Genomic DNA, 12,266 nt, shown 5'->3' on the forward strand with positions numbered 1-12,266 from the left:
TAGGGGAAAATAACCTTATAAGAAGGACAGAAAGACAATACCAACAATGGTAAAAAGAGTACTATTTAAAATAGTACAAAGGAAGCCTAACGCCAGCGATAATTTGAAAAGGGAAAGAGAGGACATGTAAGTAGAGAAGAGTTCAAAGGAGCACTCACCTCCAGAGAAACACTGGCTTGCCGTTGGCTGTCTGCATGGTCCTGGTTCCCCATAGCATACAGAAGGTGATGTATAACTTCTAGTCTCACAAGTTCTTCTGCAGTTTCTAGGGAATCCATAGCCAGGATGCTGTAAAAGATAAAATGATTCATATATTTCGTATTCCATTCCTGAGCCATTATAGCGTTTTATTGTTCACAGATCTCCGATGAAATTCTCAGACTGCTAACACATTGTATTACTCTACCAAATTAATTTTACTTCATTGTGGTAATTTAATATGCACTATTCTCCACAGATTATAATGTGTCCAGGCTGAAGTTTTATTTTATTTATTTTCATTTATCTTGATATCCGAGAGATGGACTAGACTGCAGGTACTTTTTTCATCCATGATCTAGCTACACAAATCAGAATGAAATACAAATAACATGCATAACAAACAAAAACAAAAAAAAACACATAAATGATAAAGGAAAATCAGTGCATACATAGCAAGTAAAAACAGCAAAGTGCACCATCTGGAAAAATATATACCATAACAAAGCTGAACTTGACTCAGCTGATAATAGCAAACAGATGAATGTGCTTAGTCTGGCAATCACAATCATAAATAATATTCCATAATAAAATACACTAAGTCATTTGCTATATAAAAAAAACAAAAAAAAAAATGTGTATGTATGTGTATATATATATATATATCAGATATTCAACTCAGCCAAACTCTCTCAACTGGTTGAGACCATATGAGATGATGGGTTGAGAAAGTTGAGCTTTTGAATGAACATCAAGATAAATGATTTGAATGAATGAGGATTGGGGAATTTACCTTTTTCCCAAATGTAGTAATTATGATATATATGCCATATATATATGTCTGCAAAAATGTAGATTTTTTTGTTTTTGTTTTTTTTTTTTTTTGAAGTTCGTTCAACTTTTTTAAAAAGTTCTTATTCTGAATAGGATCCACATATATATGGAGCACAGTGCACCAACATCACAAAAACACACACACACACACAGAACCAGCCAACATGGACAGCAGTTATACCACATTCTGTGCATGGTCCTGGGATTACACAACAGCGTACTAAACCAATTGCAAATGTTCCCCCACACTCCCTGCTAATTATATATTCTGAATCTGAGATCACACAATCCATGGGGAAAGGATATATTCCCTACTCTGGGACTGTCAATCTCACACACCTGTTGACTCCCTGTTTGTGTCGACCAAATGGCATTAACCTACTGTGTGTCGGATATTGCACTGAAACTTGTTAGCATGAAGGAAGTCACAAGGAAGATTATGGGAGGAGAGAACTCTTAGTACTAACTAGAATAAAATCCCATATTTTGGACCTTGCGTGGAGAGAGGAATCATACATCGGTGGCTAATGTAGCCACTAAGAACTTCCCCAGTGTTCTATCTTGGAAGTGTCATTTTTTATTTATTGTCTTTTTTTTTTCCAGTGACATAGCAATCTTATCACATAGCATGATGCACTATCAAAGGTTAAATTATAACTTTTAATACTGAATGTTAAAAAACACACACCAGATAACTTGTGTCTTGGACAGTGCCTTCTAAATTATGATTCACTTTTATATATTTTATATTTATATTATAAACCATCTACTGTGTAAATATGTTTCTACTATTAGTGTATTGTTTTTCTAAACCTTGTAGTCAAGTTCTTGGTGTTAATCTCTATCATCCTATGTATTTTAATTAGCGTAATGGAGCTTATCTCCCCGGGCCTCTACTGAAAATGGACATGTATCCAGTTGGACTAGCCCGGTCAACAAATGTAAAATAAATAAATAAATATTTTGTATGTGTGTTTGAAAGTGTCCATAGATGCATACTCTTAGCAAGGTCACATATTACAATGTACTGTCTAGTAAATTGAACTTGCTCAGGGTCTCCCAGTAGGCATTGGGTGGATGTGACATGCTTTGGTATGTTTGTGTTTTAATGTTGGCCAACTGCCTCCCTTCCCAGATTAATATTCCAGTGATATGAACATTCTTTAAAGTAAGGTTTCACTGCTGTTGTCTCAGTTAAGTAAGATTCGATTAAATGGATCTTCGGTCTAATCAAGTAGACCCCCACAAATATATATATATATATATATATATATATATATATATATATATATATATATATATATAGATATGTGTGTGCGAGCCTTTATCTATTTATTTACTTTTTTAACTATTTGTTTATTAGGTGTATGGGCTGGTTGACACAATCATTTCAGCCATGACTTAAGCTCATTCAGGGCACAATTAAAACAGCAAAACGCACTAACAGTCAAAGATGTTAATGACAACAACAGAAGATAATACTACCAGTGATCAGTGAGTGTAAAGCATGAGACGGATAGCAACGTGATATTAACAGTGGAGAAGTGCTTGAGCAGTGGATGATATTTTTAAAATATTAAAACCGTTGCACTTCCAACATCTGCATTTTTCAAATGTATTACTTCACACCTTTTTGTACTCTAAGATACTTCACACAGCCCCCATTTTAACCCTTATTCTTCTCCTGTCTTTTCACATTCCTTGCATTTATTTAATTTTATTTCTGTTTGCTATTGGGGTAGAGTACTGCTCTCCATGGACCTTTTTTAGATTCAACTTGGGTGTGCTGTCTGGCTAAGTGGCGTGCTCAAAGTCACACAGTTGGGCAATGGAGGCTAAGGTAATCAAACCCTGGACAACTGGACCACAGGAAACAGCTTTTTAACAGTTCCTTAATCCTGTGCACCAACTGACAGACATCTGCCCTCAATTCCAATCCATACATCGCCTACACCTGCAGCCCATTTTTCACCCTTTATTCTTCAACACCTCCTATTTTTGTTTACAACCCAGGGATCTCACATAAGTTCTTCTGAAGGCTCACTGCTTTCCATAGGCTATCCACATTCAGCCTGTAACTTATTACATTTCTCCAGTTTAGCTGTGCAACTTCCTCTCAACTCCCTCATCCAGTGTCCTTCCCACTGCATCCAATCTTAATTCCTTTCCTCACTCTTAACCATTGTATCGCCTAGATTCTCTGCCTTTGCATATCTTCCAGACAGTCCTCTTCTGCTGTACACTTCCACACATAATTTGGCTATCCTGCCGCTGTGACACCCCCACACAAATTTATAACAGATATTCAGCAACTGTTTTCTCAGGGTCATAAACAAATGCATCACCCAATTAATACCTGGGGCAGTACCATTATTTAAATAATATCTACTTTTTGCAACAATGTTCCAGCTTCCCCTCTCCCTCAATGTTCTAGCTGCTTAACTCCCTTGTGCCGCTTCCTCCCATTCTGCAAAACTGTCTGTGAAACTGTGGGATACAACCACATCCCCCAGATGCCTAATATACCTCCCTCTCCACTGACATATAGAACTGTAGCAAGGAAATTTGGTGCTCTGGGCAACGCACCCATTTGGTGCACCCACTTGTTGATAATAAGCAATTGCAGTTATGTCTACTGAATGACAACTTGTAAATTGTCAAACTTTTTCTTAAAGTGGTTTGTCTCTAGTTTTACCTTCATGGGTGTTTTACTGTTTTAGTGCCTGCTGTGTTTCCACTGTAATAATTTAATTGTTTGTGATCATTTTTCCATTTTTTTATGTACATAGGTAATTAATAAGCTATTGATCTGTGAAGATCTTAAGAAGCCTAGCCTAACATTCCCTTAGTAGTTTTTAACCCTTATATATTTTGTATCCAAATAACCCAGAGGTCAACAGAACAAGGAAATGTTGGGACATTACTTGTTGCCCCTATCAATAAGGGGGCATAGATGCTAAATCAGGGGTGAATTTGCAGTTTCCTATCCATTTGTTCACATTACATTTAACTAGAGTAACAGAAGTATACTTCACTTTATGTGGAGTAGAAGACAGTTCCACAGAAGAGGTATTCTCTATAATGTATACCTATCCCTCCAACATGTTCTGTTTATGTTGCAAAAGAGACTGAGATCCCTTGAGCAAGTGTTCATGCTACCACTGGACTTGCGAATGCATAAAAGGTCTGACAGAACAGGGTCTGTTGAGGATCTATACATGAGGCAGAGATAATCTCTTATTAGATGGTCTGCATAGATTTTGAGATTTAGGCTCTTTATATTTTTAGAGAGAGAATGTTGTGGTCACACCAGTTGAGAAAAGTGTTTTAAAAGGTATATACTGAATGGGGCATTAGATTCAATGACTGACCTGATGAGAGTCAAGCACAGTGGAATGATTACATTACTGGACCTGGATGCAATACTTTAGATATAAGCTGTCTGATGAAAAAAAGACTTCCTTACAGTAGTGGATGTGTGGTGATCAAAGGACAGTTCACTGTTGATATAGGTTCCTAGATCCATGACTTCAAGATCAACTTTCAAGGGTGTGTAGTCAATTTGAAATTTCAAGGGAAGTCATGTCTGCTGAAGAATACAACTATATATTTATTGGCATTTAATTTTAGTCCATGGTTTTGACATTAGCTAGTGGTTTGGGAAAGGTCATCTTGGAGGATTCTGGTATCCTCTGAGGAGTTTATGATGGCACCAGGTTTACAGTTGTCTGCAAACTTGGTCATCCATAAACCCTTAACATTTGATTTGACCCTTGAGAAGGAAATGTTAAAGAGAAGTGACCCAAGGACTGAACCTGGGATATATCACTACTCACAGATCTTTAGAAGGCGGTACAGCCACGCACCTTTATTTCCTGGGTTCTATGTGTGAGTAAATTTGCTAGCCAGTGAGTTACATAGGGATTTACATTTAGCATTTAGTGTGGGATAATGCTAAATAACCTTTGTGAGGTCTAGTTATCTGGTCAGTACTGATCTGGCCTCATCCATTGCTTTAATAACTTTCTCAAAAAAATTAACCAGGTTGTAGTCAGGATCTGCCCTTGACAAATTCAAACTGTCTTGGGTCAAGAGTTTTTAGGTTGCCTATGTCCTTATTAATTTCATAATCATCAGTTCCTTAGCCTTACAAATGAGGGTGATCAGTAGCATGGCTCTATAATTACCTGGGTCTGTTGATGCTCCACCTTTGTGCATGGGGATGACTATTCCCAACCTCCATTCATCTGGCATGAAACCTGTTTGGAGGCTGATATTGAGCAAGCTTTGTACTGGGTCTGACAATACAAGTTTCAGGTTAACCTACAGGCAGCCCAGTGTGCTATCCCACCCCATAGAAATAGTGTTCCTGGCCTTTGATAGTGCTTTGAGGACTAGTTCTTGGGAGATTGGGGTTGAATACAAGCATGTGATCTGGCAATTGGAGTGTGAAGTCTGAACTAAATTCATACGTTTCTAGATTGGCTATGTTCTCTGGGTCTGAGTATGTGATGCCCTTTACTGTTAGCTCTGTGCAGTGCTAGCTATTGTTTCTGAGATATCTCATGTAGTTAAAGTAGGCTTTGTGGCTATCCTTCCTCTGGGTGACTATTTTTACCTCATATTTGGCATAGGTTGATTTGATCAGAGGACAGAGTTTCTTGTAAAGCTTATAGCAAGAGTGTTATTGAAATCTTGAGAGAAACATTTATTTTTCTGTACAATGAGTTTTTTTTTTTCTTTTATTATACAGCCTGCTTATGTCAGGGGTAAACCAAAGGTTTATTTTTAAATTTGGCAGCTATTTACATGTGCATAAAATGTGGTATTAAAGTCTTCCACATAATCAGTGTGGATAGAAGGGCTTTTGAATTTAGCCAGGTCATCACTCAGTTTTAGTAGATAAGCCTTGGCATAATCTCTGGATACTGAGATATTGGCAAATGCTTCCAACTTCAGTCTTAAGGTGAATGTGACTGATCTGCAGTGAAATTCGACCAGGAAGGAAGTTACAATTGGTGTGGAGCAAAGCTACCCCATACTGGTAAGGATTAAGTCCAGGATTTTATCGATCTTGGATGGGGTGTGGACTAACTGGTCCAAACAGTCTGTACTGATGAAGTCCGGAAATCCATGTATGAGTATGTATAAGTCTCCTAGTTAATGGAAGGGTAGTTGAAGTCTCTGGGAGAATGGCTTTTGGCTTAATGCAAAGGGACTTCATACTGGTTATGTAGAGGAGGGGTCCTACAGTTAGCTATGATATCATGGGTTTTGTTAATAGTAAGTTGGATATGGAGGATTTCCATGTTATTATATTGTGTAATTAGTCTGGAGGCAATTTCTGTAAGCATATGGATAAACTATTGACTTTAGTGCCTCCATCTAATGTGGTGAGTCTGAACATGTGGTAGGCATTGAAACCCTGCACTGATGGAGGGCTCTCATTTATATTGAACCAAGTCTCTGTGATGATGCAGATATCAATGCTTTCCAGAGTGCTTGTAGGAAGTGGAGTTTTTTGCTAATGCTTCTAACATTGGGCAGCAAACCCCTTATCTTAACCAGATTATGTTTTGTTATGTAGGAAGCTTTGGAAGAATGATATTGCTTAAGAATGGTACTATTTGGTGTACAAGTTTTTACCTAACCCAAATACTGAAATCAGTAATCTTTTCTTTGCATTGCCACATCATTCTTGGTGTAAAACATATTCTAAGCTTTCCAACATGTTTCTCTTCATGTAGTCCAGGGAGATCCATTTCAAGTAATTTATACCCATGTGAACTGTGATACAAAGACAAGAGTGCATGCAAGATGTGGTGAATCCTGGCACCTGATAGGCAACTGAGCAAGACCTTCCCCTTGCACAGTCTGGTGAGTGGTGCATCGGTGTGTCTCACTATAGAGTCACCTATTGTGTAGAGCTTTGCCTTATGGGCTTTTGAAATGAGTCAATGTGATTCTTAGAATTATAGGATCATAGGAAGTTACTAGGCTAATGCCTGTAGGGCCCTAACAAGCCTAGCCAAGTTCTTACCCTTATTTCCATGATCAACATCTATTGCCCCTGTCCAAGAGGGACATAGGTGGAACTCCCAAGGTTAATTTATGGTCACCCATCCAATTGTCCAGATTGCGTTTGAAGAGGGTCGATGAGGTGCTCTGTTTGACATGAAATGGGAGTCTGTTCCAACGGTGTGGTAACTTCTGGGAGATAAATCTGTCCCTGCAGTAGGTTTTATTAATGTCACATACCAGGTTAAGGTCTTTAGAGCAAGTAACCCATGTACCATTTGACTTACGTATATGTAGCATTTCCAGTAAAGCAGGGTCAGAGATTGTTTCTTATGCAAGGCATAGATCACCACTGAGTAGTCTGTATGAAACAGAATAAAGTGACAATGATTTCAGATGATCCCCATAGGACAAATGCTGAGGACCTTGAGTTGTCCTTGTGATAACCTTTGTGGTTTCTCCAATTGCTGCAGGTTTCTCCAATTGCTGCAGGTGTTTGGAAAGGTACATACCAAAAGTGGCATTGTATTCAATTATTGGACTGATGAGGGAAGAGTACAGGGAGGTTATAACTTCTTTCTTTCTGGAGACAATGCCCTTACTTATGAGATGAGCACTACAGAATGCCCTTCTTACCACTGTAGAGACATGGTGGCCAAAGGTTAAGGTTGCTGTCAACCCATGTGCCCAGGTCTTTCACCACTCAGTGCATACTTAAGGTGTTGCTGTTGATGTGATGGTTAGCAGGAACATCACTTTTACTGAAAGGAATTATAATATAGTTTTTTGCATTGAGTTTAAGGCCATGACCTTTGCACCAATCATTTGTTTGTGTAAGACCCTCTTGTAGGATGTTGACATAATTTGGAGATTCTATGACTGCTCCTAGTCTGCAGTTATCAGAAAACTTTGTCACCCACAGACCTTTAGTTTTTGTTTGTACTTTGGAGAGTAGACATCCCAATACTGTTCCCTGTGGAACACCACTGGTTACAGGTCTTCTGTTGGAAGTAGATCCCCTATTTTGACTATATGAGTTCTATCAGTGAGCCAGTTAGCGACCCATCTAATGATATAAGGGTTGATGCCTAGTTGGGTGAGTTTGTCAATGATGCCTAAGTGTGGGATAGTGTCAAGCACCTTGTCTAAGTCCAAGTAGGCTATATGCACAGATTTCCCCTTGACCAGGGCCTTGGTGACTAGCTTGAAGAAGTCCACCAGGTTAAACGGGCATGATCTCCCTTTGACAAATCCAAACTGAGTAGGGTCAAGTGCTTGGAGATTACGTATATCTTTGTTGATAAGGTCAATGATGATTCACTCCATGGCCTTGCAGATAAGGCTAGTCAGGCTAATAGGTCTATAGTTCCCAAAGTCAGTAGAAGCACCACCTTTGTGCAAGGGAATAACAGTGGCTGTTTTCCATTCAGCTAGTATGAAGCTGGTGCTTAGGCTATGATTGAAAAGAATACCCAATGGTGTCGCTAATTCATGGTAGAGCCTGTGTAGGATGCAGCCTGGGATGTTATTAGGTCCCATAGATGCTGTGTTTTTGGCCATAGAGATGGCATTTACAACCTTCTCTTTAGAGATACAAGGTAGGGGACAGGTGGTAGGGATGTCATGGAGTACATGTGTTGGGGACAGGGGAGTGAAGTCTTCACCGAATCTGTCAGCCAGCAGGTTAGCTATGTCCACAGGCTCCATATATGTGGTATCATTAACTACCAGTTTGGCACAAATCTGGACCTTTCCTTTTAGGTTACAGACGTAACTACAGAATGCCTTATGGTTGTCCTTTGTTGAGGAATCTAATCTGGACTCATAGTTTGCTTTGGAGGACTTCACAAGAAGTCTTATTTACTTGTTTAAGCTGAGGAGGGAGTGTTTCCAGTTTAGGAAGGGTCACTCCCTCTTACTCTTAGACAGCAATTTCTTCCTCTTATTGTGAAGCCTGCTAATGGCAGTTGTCCACCAGGCAGGTTTACTCTTCCTTGAGGAGCTTGTTTTGGTCCTATCAGGTACGACTGAGTCAATGCAGTTATACAGGTGTTTGTATAAAGCATTGGTGTAGAGCTTGGCATAGTTGCCAGTTCCATCTGAGGGAGGAGATGCACTGAAACTATTTATACCATCCCGTAAGAGGTTATAATCTGCTTTGAAGACATTTTTTAGTTTAGTTGCTGTTGGGAGGGGGGGGGCTGATAGTTCCTTTGAATGAGACTGATTTGTGGTCATATCTCACCAGGGAGGACCTCACAGTGGGGGTGCTACAGTGTTTCCCCCATATTGGTAAGCACCAGATCCAAGATGTTGGCTCCCCTTGTCAACCAGATGGTAAAAAACACTGGAGTTAACGAAGTCAAGAAACCTTTGGGCAAGTGAGTCTGAGCAAGAGTAATTTAGCCAGTCAATGGATGGGTAGTTAAAGTTGCCCAAAACCATGGTGTTCAGATGTAAGTTGATAGACTCAAGTAGATCCAAACAGGCAGAGTGGGTGTTCTGATTCATGGAGGGCGTCCTGTAGCTGGCAATGACTTGAATAGTTACCCTACCAACAGTTAATTGCACCTGAAGTGTCTCCAGGGAATCATTCTGTTTAACCAATCTGGATGTGTATTTATCTTTAATGAATATTGATAGACTACCTCCTTTTTGTTTTCAAGCCTTCAGTTTGAGGTCTGAATATGTGTAAGGAGATGTAACCCAGTAAGGCTGGGGTGCTCTCCATAGCCTTGAACCAGGTCTCCATGACTAACCAAATGTCTGCATCTTCCAAGGTAAGGGCAGCTTCCAGTGAGTGCAGTTTCATGTTGGGACTCATATGGTTTAACAGCATAAGCTTGAGATTGTTATAAGATGGAGTTTTTACATTGGGGATTTTGTCCTTGAGACACTGCCTACAAAAGGCACGATGAGGGTGGCAAGAGCCTTAGCCAGTAGCCAAAATTCCAGGGGTGACAGATGAAGATCATCTCTGGCAAAGCATCAAGGTCTGTCAATCATGTCATCCCATGCTGACAGATAGTGGATCCCCTTAGAATGACACCAGAAGCTAAGACAATTAATGAAGTCAGTCATTTTCTGTTTGTATTGAGGCATCATTCTAGGTGAAGGTAAAATGCTGCTTAAGGCTAGGGACATACCTGCCTGAGACATATAGTCTGAGAGCTCAGTCATGTCTCTCTTCATATAGTCCAGAGAGGTATGTCTCAAGTCGTAAAATAACTGGTTTGAAACCCAAGTATTTAAATTGGAACAAAGACACTTAGAACAACAGGCACAATAGGCCATCAATAAAACAAGCAAACTGAGTAGCGTAAAACTTTTAATACGACAAAGCTTTCAGGTCAAAAGTAACCCTTCATCAGTGTTATTTTTGACCTGAAAGCTTTGTCGTATTAAACGTTTTACGTTACTCAGTTTATTTGTTTTATTATTTTATTTTGTGAGCTGTTGTTTAACTTAAGTTTGTGTTATATTATTACAATAGGCCATCATCCAGAAATTCCCAACTCAGAAGAGCAGAGGCTACCCTCTCCTCCCATAAGAGTGCAGACCACAAACCTTCTAAAAGTAAAATAACTGGCCTGAAGCCCAAGTCCTTTAACCAAAACTAAGACAATTAGAGAAACAATTACAGTTTAATCAGATTATTAACACTAAAGTAATAACTGCAGCAGAATAAACACAATTAAACACTTTAAGAACAAGCAGTAAAACCAAAATAAAGTAATAAAGTAGGAAGAGGCACAACAATAGTAAAAGCAGCTGAACAAAATTTTTTTTATTTCTTTTTTTTTTTTTTTTTTAGTTAAGTAGGAATGGAGGAAACAGAGTATAATTCAGGGTTAAGAAACTAAGGGGGTGGGCCTTTCCAAATGATCTTACTGTACACAACAGAATGAGCTGATGTGATGGAACTGGGAGGATTATTCAATATCAGATTTATAGTAGAGGCGGGCAACTCAAAAGCCACCAAGTTTTAAGAACATAATGACAACTGTGAGGGTAGGTGAGAGGAAAAAAATGGAGACTGAATCAAAACAGAAGCAAAGACTAGTAAAAATCATTGGAACTTAACCCTGGGATATGTTCACAAAACACAGCTATTGCAGAATACTTTAAAAAACTACAACCTAAGAGCAGCACAGGATTGATAAATATCACTGGAACAGAGCAAAAAGTATATACTTATATCAGCTTTGTATTTCCAAATGGCTTTAGATGCAGCAATTCTTGTAGCTAGCCACAAGTGAAGGCACAAAAGAGCAGAAACTTACAGAATTAATTCCTTTATATCACCAATATGAAAGGCTTTTCTAAAATTAAATCCTCAGGCCAAACAGACAGAAACACAAAGATCCATTGACAAGAATTTCACAACTGAATAAAAATGGAGACTGGATCAATACTGAAGTAAAGGCAATTAAAGAAATCTTGGAACTTAACCCTGAGATATGTTCACAAAACATAGATATTGCATAATACTGTTAAAAATTACAACATAAGAGCAGCACATGATTGTTAAATATCACTAAAACAGAGCTATATATATATATATATATATATATATATACTTATATAAGCTTTGTATTTACAAATGGATGTAGAAGCAGTAACTCTTGTAGCCAGCCACAGGTGAAGGCACAAAAAATACAAAATCTATTCCTTTATACCACCAAGATGAAAGACTTTTATAAAGTTAAACCCTCAGGCCAAACAGATAGAAACAGAAAGAGCTATTGCCCAGTATTTCACACCTAAATAAAAATGGAGACTGAATCATTACAGAAGTAAAGACAAGTAAAGAAACATTGGAACTTAACCCTGAGATATATTCACAAAACACAGCTATTGCAGAATACTGTTAAAAACTACAACCTATGAGCAGCACAGGATTGTTAAATATCACTGAAACTGTTGGAGAAAAAATATATACTTATATCAGCTTTGTATTTCTAAATGGCTTTAGAAGCAGTCATTTTGTAGCCAGCCATAGGTGAAGTCACAAAAGAGCAGAAACTTACAGAATTAATTCCTTTATACTACCAAGATGAAAGGTTTCTCTAAAGTTAAACCCTCAGGCCAAACAGATATTAACAGAATGAGCTATTGTCCAGTATTTCACACCTAAATAAAAAGTGGAGATCGAATCAGAACAGAAGTAAAGAAAAGTAAAGAAACCTTGGAACTTAACCCTGAGATATGTTCAC

General features: G+C 38.5%; 1 protein-coding gene across 2 annotated transcripts in view; it reads right to left on the reverse strand.

Moving 5' to 3' along the window:
- Nucleotides 1–12,266, reverse strand: part of ARMH1 (armadillo like helical domain containing 1) — an 859,505-nt gene that overhangs the window by 164,202 nt on the left and 683,037 nt on the right. For both annotated transcript variants that reach the window (XM_044085339.1, XM_044085338.1), the window contains exon 9: nt 159–288. In XM_044085339.1, the coding sequence (XP_043941274.1) occupies nt 159–288 (130 nt within the window). The remainder of the gene's footprint in view (nt 1–158; nt 289–12,266) is intronic.

This window comes from Protopterus annectens, chromosome 10.part0, assembly GCF_019279795.1.
Source record: "Protopterus annectens isolate FY-2018-M chromosome 10.part0, PAN1.0, whole genome shotgun sequence".
NCBI lineage: Eukaryota > Metazoa > Chordata > Ceratodontiformes > Protopteridae > Protopterus > Protopterus annectens.